Consider the following 16,588-nt stretch of genomic DNA (forward strand, 5'->3'; position numbering starts at 1 on the left):
TATACTATCAAGGCCCATAATGAAAACATTTTAAGGCCCATAATCTAGGCATGCATGGGCAGATCTAGCTGGTTTTCGAAAGGAACCAAGCTCTAATGGATATCCAAATACTGTACAAGTTTCATCGAGATACAATCAAAACTGAAGACTGTATTGTGTTAACAAGCAATTGTTTACACAATAGCATTTTTTTATACTATCAAGGCCCATAATCTAGGCATTCATAGGCAGATCTGGCTGGTTTTTGAAAGGAACCGAGCTCTAATGGATATGTAGATCCTGTACAAGTTTCATCGAGATGCAATCAAAACTGAAGGCTGTATCGTGTTTACAAGAAATTGTTTACAGACGCTTGGACGCACATACTACGTACACATTACCATCGCATTAGCCAGTAGAGCTAAAAACTAAAACACCAGACATGTACCAGTACAATTAATTATACACCCCAGCACTTCCTCTGCTCAGAATAATATTTGTCTCTTGTCTAACACTGACATTTCTAACAAAAAATGATTTGAAAATGGTTTCTACTTTTGTCTTTTTGAAATGGTTTCTTCTTTTGTTTGGCATAAAAGAAAACAATCAAGAAAGGTATCAGCATTTATTGCAATTAGAGAATGTGACCAAAGTTTGGTCCAGCCTTTTTAGAGTGTTGAGTCCATACATCAGGCTGATCTCTGGCTTAGCCATATACAGATTGTTTACATTTTTCAGAAAATTATCGTACAGTAGATTATCACAATGATATAATTTTCATTATTTAACACAAAGTTCTGAACATTACTTTCATTTAAAAACTCTATATAAGCAAAACAATTTTAAACAGATTTGCATCTTCATGTACATTGTGTTTGTCCAAATGTTTAAGATTGAAATAAAGAATAACAATACACTGTAGTCTAAAAGGACTATTTAAGGATGCCTATGATTTTGATCCATCTCTGGTCCTTCACAGACCGATGGTGTAGGACCTGCCCTTGGGGTTGTGTATTGGCATGGGGTAAGGTTTACGCACGCTCCACTCATACCAGACATTTTTTTCACTTACTCGCCGCCAAAAATCCACCTCCACCTTGTCTCCAACTTTCAAGTACATCGGGGTCTGTTAAGTAAATGCAGGGCTAGAATGTTATGTGGAACATATAAAAATGTGTCAACATTCTTATCTAAATTCACTTTTATATCATAAATAACTGCTATCATGAAATAATATCATTATTTATTTTCTATATACAACTAGCATAATAACATTTGATGTAATGTTATAAATGAACATGATGTAAACTTTGCGCATAAGGTAACGACCCTACGGTTTTGTGCTCAGTAAATCATCGAACTCATCGCCAATGCTGGTTTTTATCAATTTAAGAAAACTGTTTACTGTAATGAATGGCCACTCACAGTCTTCCCGAAATTAACATTTTGCCTGTCCACCGGACAGGCACGTTGGAAGTTTTAGCCGGTCCGAGAAAATATTTGCAAGTCAAACAAACATGTCATTAAAAAGTATACAAAATGAATAAAAAATGAATATCAACTGGTTTTTATGCTTTCCTGATTTAATTGTCAAAAAAACATATACACACTACATGGACATGTCGTTTAGTAAAAATAAAAAGTCTTGCAAAAAAAAAATTCAACATTGTCAGCATTTAGGTGTTTTCCAGTAACTCCACCAACTGCACATTTCGGGAAGACTGCACTCGTGTAAATCCTGTATCTCTATGTAATGACATCTTAATTTAAATCTTGTGAATTTTATGTACCGGTAGTACAAATTGCAATAGCTTTGCTGTTGAGGATCTGAATGTGCTAATGGAGAAACACAAAAGCCCTCTTAAAATGATCTATCATTGCACAACCATCCATACCTTAATAGGGAACAGGATGGGGAACCAGCTAAACATGCCAGGCGAGTGGGTCTCTGGAACTATACCTGAAACCAAATTACATATCACTGTAACATGCATGTAGTGATGTACTGAGAGCTTCATAGTTGTCATAGTAAATAGGATGGTATGAGGAGTTTCATAACAGTAAAATACATGAACTGAGGAGTTTCATAACATAGTAAAATACATAAACTGAGGAGTTTCATAACAGTAAAATACATGAACTGAGGAGTTTCATATCATAGTAAAATACATGAACTGAAGAGTTTCATATCATAGTAAAATACATGAACTGAGGAGTTTCATATCATAGTAAAATACATGAACTGAGGAGTTTCATAACATAGTAAAATACATGAACTGAGGAGTTATGGATAGTAAAATACATGAACTGAGGAGTTTCATAACAGTAAAATACATGAACTGAGGAGTTTCATAACATAGTAAAATACATGAACTGAGGAGTTTCATAACAGTAAAATACATGAACTGAGGAGTTTCATAACATAGTAAAATACATGAACTGAGGAGTTTCATAACAGTAAAATACATGAACTGAGGAGTTTCATAACAGTAAAATACATGAACTGAGGAGTTTCTTATCATAGTAAATACGTGGACTGAGGAGTTTCATTTCAGAGTAAAATACATGAACTGAGGAGTTTCATATCAGAGTAAAATACATGAACTGAGGAGTTTCATAACATAGTAAAATACATGAACTGAGGAGTTTCATCTCAAGAATAAAATACATGAACTGAGGAGTTTCATTTCAGAGTAAAATACATGAGCTGAGGAGTTTCATATCATAGTAAAATACATAATATGAGGAGTTTCATATCATAGTAAAATACATGATATGAGGAGTTTCATATCAGAGTAAAATACATGAACTGAGGAGTTTCATATCATAGTAAAATACATGAACTGAGGATTTTCATAACATGGTAAAACACATGGACTGAGGAGTTTCATATCATAGTAAAATACATGAACTGAGGAGTTTCATAACATGGTAAAATACATGAACTGAGGAGTTTCATAACATGGTAAAATACATGAACTGAGGAGTTTCATAACATGGTAAAATACATGAACTGAGGAGTTTCATATCATAGTAAAATACATGAACTGAGGAGTTTCATAACATGGTAAAATACATGAACTGAGGAGTTTCATATCATAGTAAAATACATGGACTGAGGAGTTTCATATCATAGTAAAATACATGAACTGAGGAGTTTCATAACATGGTAAAATACATGGACTGAGGAGTTTCATATCATAGTAAAATACATAATATGAGGAGTTTCATATCATAGTAAAATACATGATATGAGGAGTTTCATATCATAGTAAAATATATAGACTGAATGTTTTAAATCCCATATCAGAGTAAAATACATGAACTGAGAGGTTTCACTTCAGAATAAAATACATGATCTGAGGAGTTCTATATCATAGTAAAATACAAGAACTGCAGACATCGCGAAAACTGTCGGTCCGACGGTCCTGACCGGTAAATTTTGACTCGGTCCGACTAAATTTGTGATGGGGTCTGACTGACAGTTTTCACGGCCAGATGTAAAAATAATGATGATTTAATCTTTATCAATTATCAAACACTGCTCAAAGTAAGAATAATTCATTTTGTTTAACAGAAAATCGTGTTTTTATCAATAATATTGACAAATAAACATTTGTTTACAAATCTGATGTCGTTTTTGGTAGTGTAAATGTCGGAATGCTTACTGCACTTAGTCAAACACCATGCAGCATTTGCCTCCCTTTGCAATACATTACCAAATAATGTTTACTACTGTTTATAAATTGTGGATATTTTAAAACGTTAAAATGATTTTCTTTTGTCATGAACATTGGAATATTTTAAATGATAGTTTCAGATGTTCCAAACAATATTCTTATCCTTTGGAACATGTTATTCTATTACAAAACCGGTACCAGTACGGTCCGAAAAATACACATTGCCAACAATCAACCATTCAGAATTTGCATTACAATTAAGTGCGAGTGTCAAAAAATGGCTACCTTAAAACTTTTTATTCCGAGGCAAAACCTGGCAAATGAAGCTCTGTGAACTGTTATTTGTGTTCAAGTTGAACTGGTTAATATCTTAGTACGTTTTTATTTATTGTAAATGTAAATTAAGCAACTAAGGCTTTGAAAAAGCAAGTTTTCAAACAAAAATTGTCGGACCGGCAATTTTTCTTTCGGACCAACAAAATATCAGGTCCAAATGATCGAGACTTTTTCTGAACTTTTCTGTCTGGAACTGAGGAATTTCATATCATGGAAAAATACATGAACTGAGAAGTTTCACATCTGTACTATTTATACCATGACAACCTGTTTAAATTAATAAAAACATTCAGGCATTAAGAAAAGATTAAACAAAAGTATAAACAAAAGTATAACTCACTGAGGTAAACATCGCCGAAAAGTCTAGCATCGAAGTATCCAGCAAACCCGTGTAGTATGGCTGTATTCTCAATGTTAAACTCAAGACTCAGGAAACGACTGTTGTCTATCACCTCATCTGAAACAGTGAAAATAAAGGTTATATTTATATTGCCTCACTGATGAAAAAGAAGCATTAGCTATGAAAAGCTTTTATAGCCCTCATGTATATGGTTTAAAAAATGCCTTATACATTACAAGATACTAATTACTTTGCTAATTTTAACAAAATATTGTGCTGTCAATGTTAAGATGGCTCAGTAAGCTGATGGTACTAGACAGGTTATAACTGATCCTGCCACTCTAGTGTCACCAGTCTAACATGATGCTGAAATCAGATTTTAAGTATATTTCATGTGTTTCTGTTGCAGATGGGATTTCTTTTTTCAGCATTAGTCACAAGACCGTAAACACATCTGAGGCCATGATTACGAACAGTCTCAAGTCCAAGTCAAGAGCTCAGAAAAGCTTTTTTATGAAAGAACAAAAAGTCATATTTATTCCATTTCTTTTACAAATGTGTAACTGATAAAACATCAAAATAGTAATATATTTCAGTAAATTTCACATCAATGCTTTGCTAGAAGGGAAGTTACAATTAAATGAAGTTTTGCCATATTAAGTCTAGGGTCTGGACTCAGACTTCAGACGGTTCGTAAACACTGCCCCAGGCTTCAGTAAATAAGTAAGATGATATTACATAAGAACCTATATTGAATCCAATTCTATCTATGCTCTTCTGTTTACCCAGAGCTTCCGTATAGCTTTTTTTAGTAATTTTTATCACAACAATGAATACCCAAATCGCGGCTGCTCAGCATCAGGTCAACTGCTAGTGGTTGTTAACATCAGAAGTGGATATTTGTTATGGGAAGAATACCTCTATTTGGATGATGAAATTGAAACACAGGTTTTGGGTTGTCCAGGATCTGACAATTGTGAAGGCGGACAACATACGGCATCTCAAAGTTGGACTGCAATTATAGGAATGATGATATAAATAAATATATGAAAATCTTTAGATATTCTATAAAGATTCTTTTTAAGTATGCTAAATCATCATAATTTGTTCGTGCTAGTAAATATTTAGGAAAAGTAATGCCGCAATGCGACGAAACCCAGTTTTCAACGATTGACAGAAGAACTTCAGCCTGTGTCTGTTTTTCTATTTTTAGTAACAGTGACCTTGACCATATGGACCCCAAACGCAATCGCATGAAAGGTATCCATAAACTCTTCCTTTATACCAAGTTGGGTCAAGATATGTCAACCCTAACTAAAGTCATTCAGTTTCAACCGTTTTTCTATTTTTAGTAAAGTGACCTTGGCCTTGACTCTAGAGACCCCAAATGCAATCCCATGAAAGGTATCCATAAACTCTTCCTATAGACCAAGTTTAGTCAAGATATGTGGACCCTGACTAAAGTTATTCAGTTTCAACTGTTTTTCTATTTTTAGTAACAGTGACCTTGACCTTGACCCTAGGGCCCCAAAATGCAAACCCATGAAAGGTATCCATATGCTCTTCCTATAGACCAAGTTTGGTCAAGATATGACAACCCTAACTTAAGTTATTTAGTTTCAACTGTTTTTCTATTTTTAGTAACCGTGACCTTGACCCTAAGGACCCCAAACACAATCCCATGAAAGGTATCCATAAATACTTCCTATAGACCAAGTTTGGTCAAGATGTGTCAACCCTTACTGAAGTTATTCAGTTTCATAGGAGTTTGGTGAGTTTGACACCACCCAGCCACCCGGAAGCGCGCCCACCCGAACAACTACGTTTGTCAATCTAATAAAGGTTTCACTTTGTGAAAATCTGGTAAATAACAAAAGTAACACATTGTAATTATTCCTCATGGAATGGATCTATATATATCTTTTATTTAACTGTTTATTAATGAAATAAATAAAGAAGAAACTCTGCAATGCTACCAAATCAGGTTTATAAAGATTGACTGAGGAACATTGTTTTGAAATTCATTTTCAACTGTTTTTCTATTTTTATTAACAGTGAGCTTGACCCTAGGGATCTAAACTGCAACCCCATGAAAGTCCTCAATAAACTCTTCCTACATACCATGTTTGGTTACAATATGTCAACCCTAACCCTTATTTAATTTCAACCATTTTTCTGTTTTTGATAACAATGGCCTTGACCCTACGGGCTCCAAACAGAACCCCCAAAAAGGTCTCCACAACTCGTCCAAAATACCAAATTCGGTCACAATATGTCATTCCTAAGTTTTTCAATACCAACCATTTTTCTATTTTTTAGTAACATTAACCTTGATATTGACCCTAGGGGTCCCAAACGCAATCCCATGACATTTTAATAAACTCTTCCTATTTTCCAAGTTTGGTCCCAATATGTCAACCCTAACTAAAGTCATTCAGTACCAACTGTTTAATATTTTTAGTAACAGTGACCTTTACCCTAGGGGCCCCAAGTGCAATCCCATGAAAGTTGTTGTTGTTAGGTTCATAAAGGTCTGCCCGCGCCCTATGGCTGCATTATGGCTTGACCCCGTTACATCCCCAAGTGTGACTGAAACATATTTTTGTGGCCAAAGGAGGAGTTTTATTCCCACCGTTTTGTGGGATATTCATTGGAAAGAAAGTGTTCTGAGAACAGGACGTTTCGTCCAGTCTGCATACATATATAATTATGTGAACTGACCTTTTTGTTGTTGAATTCCGAGTTGCCTCACTATTTAAATTCTAAAACTTCTTCAAGACCAAAGAGTGCATTGACATTTTTTTTTTTTTTTTACTTTAACTCGATTTATTTTTTCTGATTGTTTTCTTAAATGTTCATGTACATTTACATGCTGTTTTTTTGTTTATATATATATATAAAGGGGGTTGCTATTTTGAGGAAAGCCTATGACTCCGGCCTCAGCCAGATGGAGAGTAGGGTCTTTGCTTCCATCCATGAAGACCTGCCATGAGTTGTTATATTTGCTATTTATATGATAATTTACTATTTGATGGTTAATGTTAGGGTTCTCTTTCTTGTCTTTTGTTAAGGATAGGTCTATATTGAGTTCTCGTTTATTGATTAGGTTTAAGAAATGAGGTTGGGCTATTTTATCTTTTGTGAGATAACATGCTTCCACTAGTCGTTGTACTTTCTGGCTGTATGGAATTTTAAAGTGTTTTAGTTTGTTGGCTTTGTGTTCAAAGATAGGGTCAATGTTATATTTGTTATTGATTGGTAGGTCATCTCCTTGACATGATGATCTAACCCAATATTTTAACATATTTATTTCTCTTTGGTAGTTCAGAGGGAGTTCACCACATTCTGCTTGCAGTGCTATTGTACGTGTACTTCAATAAGCGCCTGTTACTATCCTTAAAGCTTTATTTTGTATGATTTGTAGTTTTTTTAATTTGTCATCTGTAGCAGAGTTATAAACTATACTTCCATAGTCTAGTTTTGATTGGATAAGTGATTGATAGATTGTATAAAGACACTTTTTGTCTGTCCCCCATTCCTTTCTTTTGATAGTTCTAAGGAGGTTAAGATCCTTTTCACATCGGGCAATGAGTGAGTTTATGTGGATGTCCCATTTTAGGTATTTATCGAAAGTTAGTCCTGAATGTAGCTTTTTCGTTGTACGTTAATGTTTGATTACATAGCTTTAGCTGTGGGAAGCTTGTAGCGCATTCTGGATGTTTTACTCTCTGTTTGTGTACCTGCATTTTACTGGGTTTTATTTTAAATCTGAGGTTTTCACTCCAGGTCTCAATGTTATTAAGAGTATGTTGGATGTTTTTAACTGCTATTTCAGTTTTTTTAGAAACTGTCCATATCGCCCCATCATCTTCAAACTGAGATAGGTCACTTTGGTAGGCAGGGTTTTAGATTTCTGAGTTGCTTTTTTCAATTGTGTCTCTCAATGTATTCATGAAAAGTGAGAATATGAATGGTGATAAGACACTGCCCTGTGGACAGCCATTAACTGTTTCTATGGTTTCTGAGTACTCCCCTTTTAGTAATACTTTTATTTTCCTGGATTTAATAAATGCATTTATCCAAGTGAGCATTTTACCTCTTATTCCTATTTTATGTACATGTAGGTATGTTAGAGCTCCTTGACCCCATAGTTTGTCAAATGCTGAGCTTAGGTCCAAAAATACTGCTACTAGGTATTTGTTGTCAAGTTGTGCTCTTTTACAATCATGCTCTAGTCTGACTAGATTGTCTTCACACGAATGATTGGCTCTGCAACTTGATTAAAATTTTGATATCAGTTTGTTTGTTTCAAGAAAGTAAAATTACCTAGGTTTAATCATTTTTTGCATTAATTTAGTGAAAGTTGATGTAAGTGAGATTGGCCGGTATGATGCGGGATCATATTTAGGTTTATTTGGTTTCAGGATAGGGATGATTACGGCCTCACTCCATGACTCTGGTGTTGAACCTGATTTCCAGGATTGGTTAAAGAGGCATAGAAGGGTTTGTTTTGCCGGTGTTGGTAATTTTTTAAGAATTTCATAATGTATCCCATCTTTACCAGGTGCGCCACTTTTACAATTAGCTAGTGCCCTGTTGAGTTCAATCATACTGAAATCTGCATTATACTCAATATCTTCCCTGAGGGGTTCTGCGTTGATTACCTCATTTATAATATTGTTGGTCCTATTTCTTATATCAAAGAAGTGTTGAGTACATTCTTTATCGGTACTGATTTTTTCATAATGTTTCACTAAGATGTCTGCCTTATCTTTTGGATCATATTTTACCTTGTCGCCTATTTTAAATGGTGGTTCATCGGGCAATGGAGTTCCTTTTACTTTTCTTACAAAGTCCCAAAGTTCTTTAGAGTTTGTTTTGTGAGTTATTTTTGAGCAGAAATTTTGCCATCCTTGCTTTTTTGCATGTTGTATTGTTTCTTTTGCTTTTAGCCTGGCCAATTGCCAGTTTTCATGTTTAATAGAAGTTGGGTCTTTTTTTATAAATTTTCCTACATTTTTCTCTTAATCTTATATTATTGTCACATGTTCTGTTCCACCATGGCACTATTTTTTTACTTTTTCATTTTTTAGTTTGGATTTCAGTATTTTGTTTCTCATAAAAATGATTAAAGTTATGTTGTATATCATATTCAGTTATATCATAGTTTAGTTCGGTATGACAATGTTGTTGAAATTTGTTCCATGATTCAGTTGAGGCTTTTTCTGTTTTCCATTTTTTTGTAATATTTACTGTTGTTTTATTTGTTGAATATTTAATTGACGTTAGTAATGGTAAGATGGTCACTACCAAAAGTGTTATTTAATACATAGAATTTACTAGAGGAGTGGAGATGTGATCAGATGAGTGACAAGTCAATAGCACTGTCTGCTTCGTTTTGTTTTTCGAATACTCTCGTTAATTGTCCATCATTTAAGAAATTTTTATTATTGTCATTTATAAATGTGAGCAAGTCATCAGCCTCGCCGTCATACCTGAAGTCTCCTGCGGGGTTCCAGCAAATGTGCTTTAAGTTAAAGTCTCTTACAATTAAGGTGATGTGTCCTAAGTTTTTGAATATGTGTTTATATGTATTTATGTTATTAAATTTCGTTTCAGGAACATATACATAATTTTGTTAATAGGTTGTTGATAACCCCTCAGTTTAAACGTTTTGTCCTTTTCTGTATAATGTGTTTCCTGTAAACAAATAACATCTACTACTACTTTGAAGTTTAATTCATACAGAGATGACACATGCTTCAATGATATACCCAATATCAACAGCTCAGAATTTCTAATTACACAAAGGGCCATAAATTTGACAAAATTTAAGCATAAGTTACATAACCTGTTAGAAAAAGCTTTAATATTAATACTTTGAGCAGGAATGGAAAGTTAATATTTCCATACATGCCATATTTTTGGAAGGCTCCCCAGGGGATTTTGTCCAGAATTCCAGGGGATTTGGGTTACAAACCGAGGATTTTCATCATCGCCATAGCGCTATGGCTTGTGTGCCAATTCAACTTGTTTACCCCTTTTTCCAAAGCTTCAACTATATTTTTATGAGATGCTGTCACTGTCATATTGCATAATAAAAGCACTCACTTGCATAACAAAATACTTTCCTAGAAATATATGTTTCAGAGACAATTTAATGGGCTTACATTCCATTACAAATTGGATACAAAATCTGCTGCCTATCAGCAATGATGACTTTCAGACTAATCGAGAGAATGGAATGAATATATGAATGTGACATTGACCTACGAACAAGGTCAGTACATGAAAAGTTTATCTTGCCTTTACGTGTCAAATACATATGGCAAGTTATTTTAAATTGCCTCTGAACATAAAAAAATACCACCCATACTTGACAACCTACACTGTTATGTCCTTATATTCAGAATTCCCTTGTGAATAAACACTTAGTGTATCTTTCACCTTAGAGGTAGGGACATGGGTCTTGCACACGACACGTCGTCTTGGTATGTGGAACACATGTAGCAAGTGATTTTAAAATCTGTCCATACAAGGGAAAGTAACAGCCCTGACACGACAACCTAAACTCTATGTCCTTATATGCAGCACTCCATTGTGAATAAACACTAAGTGTGACCTTGACCTTTGAGGTAGGGACACGGGTCTTGCACGCGACACGTCGTCTTGGTATGTGGAACACATTTGGCAAGTTATTTTAAAATCTGTCCATACAAGGGAAAGTTACAGCCCGGACACGACAACCTATACTCTATGTCCTTATATGCAGCAATTCATTGTGAATAAACACTATGTGTGACCTTGACCTTTGAGGCAGGGACACGGGTCTTGCACGCGACACGTTGTCTTGGTATGTGGAACACATGTGGCAAGTTATTTTAAAATCTGTCCATACAAGAGAAAGTAACAGCCCGGACACGACAACCTATACTCTATGTCCTTATATGCAGCACTCCATTGTGAATAAACACTAAGTGTGACCTTGACCTTTGAGGTAGGGACACGGGTCTTGCACGCGACACGTCGTCTTGGTATGTGGAACACATGTGGCAAGTTATTTTAAAATCTGTCCATACAATAGAAAGTTACAGCCCGGACACGACAACCTATACTCTATGTCCTTATATGCAGCACTCCATTGTAAATAAACACTAAGGGTGACCTTGACCGTTGAGGTAGGGACACGGGTCTTGCACGCGTCACGTCGTCTTGGTATGTGAAACACATGTGGCAAGTTATTTTAAAATCTGTCCATACAAGAGAAAGTTACAGCCCGGACACGACAACCTATACTCTATGTCCTTATATGCAGCACTCCATTGTAAATAAACACTAAGTGTGACCGTAACCTTTGAGGTAGGGACACGAGTCTTGCACGCAACACGTCGTCTTGGTATGTGGAACACATGTGACAAGTTATTGTAAAATCTGTCCATACAAGAGAAAGTTACAGCCCAGACACGACAACCTATACTCTATGTCCTTATATGCAGCACTCCATTGTGAATAAACACTAAGTGTGACCTTGACCTTTGAGGTAGGGACACAGGTCTTGCACGCGTCACGTCGTCTTGGTATGTGGAACACATTTGGCAAGTTATTTTAAAATCTGTCCATACAAGGGAAAGTTACAGCCCGGACACAACAACCTATACTCTATGTCCTTATATGCAGCACTCCATTGTGAATAAACACTAAGTGTGACCTTGACCTTTGAGGTAGGGACACGAGTCTTGCACGCCACACGTCGTCTTGGTATGTGGAACACATGTGGCAAGTTATTTGAAAATCTGTCCATACAAGGGAAAGTTATAGAGCCGGACGGACGGACGGACGGACAGACGGACGGTGTGATTTTAATATGCCCACCTTCGGGGGCATAAAAATTAACGTATTATAACTGTGAGCAAGTAAAGAAAGTTTGAGCTTAATATCTTGACAATATCTAAGTGGTTAAAATTTGCAATGACAGACACAAGGAAAATTAATGATGGGTGTGAAAACCAATAATCAACGCTAACGCATCACTGATATTAAATGATAAGGACATTTGTATTCTCACTTTTCGGCCTCTGGTCAAAAGACACCAACACTCCAACTCACACCCTTTACTGGAAAGCGACCAAGAGGTGGAAATTTGACACGAAGACCATCAAGGTCAGGTTCAAACCAATCGTGGAAGTAGAATAAGGCATTTCTTAACCCTTAAGCGCATGTATACAAGATAGGCCGACATTGCCCATTGGCAGATGTATACGCATCTGGCCGACTCTATTGACTACTGGATGTAAACGCATTGCCCGCATATTTCAATAGGGTCATATAAATATTTCAATTTTGCATCTTTCTTTTTGTAAACAATATCCCGGATGTTTACAAAAGTAAAGCTTAGCCTTTTGGGTATTGAATTATCTGTAAAAAATATATTCACATAAAAAAGATTTGGCCACAATTATTGGGAGTCATACTGCTGTATAAATTTGCTCTTTTTCAATACCCCTAAAATGCCTTTACAGATAAGTACTGCTTATCAGTAAGTTGGATATTGACTGGGAGCTGTAATCTGGCCACTTGCCTATGTGCTATAGGGTTAAAGGACTAAAATAGAAACTTGGGATAAAGCGAAACCTCAGATAGCTTGAGGTTTTAGGGCGTCCTTGAGCTATCGCAGCATTACAGTAGCTAATTACTTCTAGTGGTTTGTCTTTGTCCTTTGTTGTGCGGACCTCATTGTACAGTTTGGATGATTGTAGGGGCGCCAGGTATGATGTGTACTCACACGGGATGCTGATACCATCCTCTGTAATAACAGAAACGTGGAACATAATTTACATTACCAAAACATAAAAAGTACTAAGGCCACAACAAACTGATAATTCATTCTTCGGATTTGCCGCACCTAAAATTCGAAAAAAAAAAATTAAAAAAATTGCGCCTGCACAAATTATATGGCTGCGAGGATTATTTTTTGTTTACTTCTGAATTTTCACTATTTTCTATGTTTCTTTTACTTAGAATTTAAACCTGCACATCAACTTTGCCTTTTTTTGAAGGTCTTTCCATGCTTTACACTTTCTTCTCGAGCAAACTTTCCTCATGTCAGGACAAAATCAGGTCCGGGTAACCGCAAAACAGCTGATATTTGTTGACAGTCTTTTTTGTTGGGAATATTTTGCAGGATGCGCTGTTGTTATTCCTTTCTGGTATTATTTTTCAGACTACTTTCAGTTTTCGTAATGTAAAATACACATTTTAAGTGAAAACCAGTGTCATTGTCAATGGATTATAGTCTTCAGTAAACAACAGCAGTTTCACAGCGTCAAAGGAAATAATTATTTATGTGTGTTTTAAGATATTCATTGTTTTGTACTCAAAATTTAGTGCTAAATAATAACTAAATCAGATTTTGAGTGCAAAGCTTATATTCAAATACACAGACACACGACTCACAACCATTAAACATGTTTTCAGGAGTTGTTTTTTTAAATTCTAAAATGCATTCCTTAGTATTTATAATCTTTTATACTCATAAGTTTTAAAAACAGATATAAAAGTAGGATGTGTAAATGTTTTAGAAACAGTCTGTTTTTACACATACAGTTTTATAATAACATCAGTAAAATCAGAAAATAAAATCTTTTATAAGTAAAATGACTGTTTTAATTTTCTCAATTCTTTGTTCTTATACCACTTATTTTCTGTGATCGATTAGTAATAAAGTGGCCGGTTATTAAAGTGGCCGTTTTTTACGGGCATTAAAGCTATGGAGGCTGCCATGTTATTTTTAAGTTAGATTAGAACGGAATGAATACAATGGTTGTTCTCTTTGGTCTTCGAATAATTGCATGTTACTTTGAGGAATGCTGTCTTTACAATATATCCACGTTTAAATTGCTGATGCAATGAAAGTTAAAAGTAAAGCATTGGATCTTACTGCCATTTATTAAATATTGAGACGGATCTTCATGTGATACAATCAAAACCTTTTCATTTATAACTGAGAACCTTTTTTTGCAATTAAAAAGCATTTTTTGACATAATTGTATGATATATTTGGTAAGAAATGTACATTTATTTTATCTCTTTGCGCTCGCCTCAGATTTGCCTTAGATTTAGAAAAATAGTGTTTGTTTGTGTGTTTTTTTCTGCTCGCTCGCTCCTACTTTTTTTGGACAAAATCCGTAGAACAAATAATTTTAACAAGAGCTGTCACAGTATGTGACGAATGCCCCCGAATGTGACATTGACCTACGAACAAGGTCAGTACATGAAAAGTTTATCTTGCCTTTACGTGTCAAATACATATGGCAAGTTATTTTAAATTGCCTCTGAACATAAAAAAATACCACCCATACTTGACAACCTACATTGTTATGTCCTTATATTCAGAATTCCCTTGTGAATTAACACTTAGTGTATCTTTCACCTTAGAGGTAGGGACATGGGTCTTGCACACGACACGTTGTCTTCGTATGTGGAACACATGTAGCAAGTGATTTTAAAATCTGTCCATACAAGAGAAAGTAACAGCCCTGACACGACAACCTAAACTCTATGTCCTTATATGCAGCACTCCATTGTGAATAAACACTAAGTGTGACCTTGACCTTTGAGGTAGGGACACGGGTCTTGCACGCGACACGTCGTCTTGGTATGTGGAACACATGTGTCAAGTTTTTTTTAAATCTGTCCATACAAGGGAAAGTTACAGCCCGGACACGACAACCTATACTCTATGTCCTTATATGCAGCACTCCATTGTGAATAAACACTATGTGTGACCTTGACCTTTGAGGCAGGGACACGGGTCTTGCACACGACACGTCGTCTTGGTATGTGGAACACATGTGGCAAGTTAATTTAAAATCTGTCCATACAAGAGAAAGTTACAGCCCGGACACGACAACCTATACTCTATGTCCTTATATGCAGCACTCCATTGTGAATAAACACTAAGTGTGACCTTGACCTTTGAGGTAGGGACACGGGTCTTGCAGGCGACACGTCGTCTTGGTATGTGGAACACATGTGGCAAGTTATTTTAAAATCTGTCCATACAAGGGAAAGTTACAGCCCGGACACGACAACCTATACTCTATGTCCTTATATGCAGCACTCCATTGTAAATAAACTCTAAGTGTGACCTTGACCTTTGAGGTAGGGACACGGGTTTTGCACGCGACACGTCGTCTTGGTATGTGGAACACATTTGGCAAGTTATTTTAAAATCTGTCCATACAAGAGAAAGTTACAGCCCGGACACGACAACCTATACTCTATGTCCTTATATGCAGCACTCCATTGTAAATAAACACTAAGTGTGACCTTGACCTTTGAGGTAGGGACACGGGTCTTGCACGCGACACGTCGTCTTGGTATGTGGAACACATGTGGCAAGTTATTTTAAAATCTGTCCATACAAGAGAAAGTTACAGCCCGGACACGACAACCTATACTCTATGTCCTTATATGCAGCACTCCATTGTGAATAAACACTAAGTGTGACCTTGACCTTTGAGGTAGGGACACGGGTCTTGCACGTGACACGTCCTCTTGGTATGTGGTACACATGTGGCAAGTTATTTTAAAATCTGTCCATACAAGAGAAAGTTACAGCCCGGACACGACAACCTATACTCTATGTCCTTATATGCAGCACTCCATTGTGAATAAACACTAAGTGTGACCTTGACCTTTGAGGTAGGGACACGAGTCTTGCACGCCACACATCGTCTTGGTATGTGGAACACATGTGGCAAGTTATTTTAAAATCTGTCCATACAAGGGAAAGTTACAGAGCGGACGGACGGACGGACGGACGGACGGTGCTTTTAATATGCCCACCTTCGGGGGCATAATTACCAATCTTTAAATCTAAAATTTGGGTAGTTTATTTCTCTATCATAGCAATATGACATTATTTGGTAAAAATTGTCATATTATGATAAAAGTAATCCAATATAACTGTAAAATACCTCAATCATAAACAAAGATCAGATTTTACTATCATTTCAATACTGCTTGCGGATCCCAAAGATTGTCTGTTGTTTTTCTCAGTCCATTTAAGTGCACAACTTGAACATTGCCATCAACAAGGACTAAGCTATGACAATATCTTGCCTTGTCCTTGAAAAACAGACAAGCACCGCATGACACTAACGGTAACCCAAGACTCACTGCTTTTTGAGATGATCACCAAAATCAAACAGCTTGAGTATCCGCCAGGTCACCATAAAAAATGTATTTCTTT

The 16,588-nt window shown here is 35.9% G+C and overlaps 1 protein-coding gene across 2 annotated transcripts in view; it reads right to left on the reverse strand.

Annotated features, from left to right (window-relative positions):
• Positions 1 to 590: 590 nt before the first annotated feature.
• Positions 591 to 16,588, reverse strand: part of LOC128243045 (protein arginine N-methyltransferase 5-like) — a 47,918-nt gene continuing 31,920 nt past the window's right edge. For both annotated transcript variants that reach the window (XM_052960535.1, XM_052960534.1), the window contains exons 12-16: positions 13,029 to 13,138; positions 5,254 to 5,347; positions 4,336 to 4,452; positions 1,875 to 1,939; positions 591 to 1,105 (exon numbers count right to left, since the gene is read on the reverse strand). In XM_052960535.1, the coding sequence (XP_052816495.1) occupies positions 953 to 1,105; positions 1,875 to 1,939; positions 4,336 to 4,452; positions 5,254 to 5,347; positions 13,029 to 13,138 (539 nt within the window). In that variant the 3' untranslated portion in view covers positions 591 to 952. The remainder of the gene's footprint in view (positions 1,106 to 1,874; positions 1,940 to 4,335; positions 4,453 to 5,253; positions 5,348 to 13,028; positions 13,139 to 16,588) is intronic.

This window comes from Mya arenaria, chromosome 8 (assembly GCF_026914265.1).
Source record: "Mya arenaria isolate MELC-2E11 chromosome 8, ASM2691426v1".
Lineage (NCBI taxonomy): Eukaryota > Metazoa > Mollusca > Bivalvia > Myida > Myidae > Mya > Mya arenaria.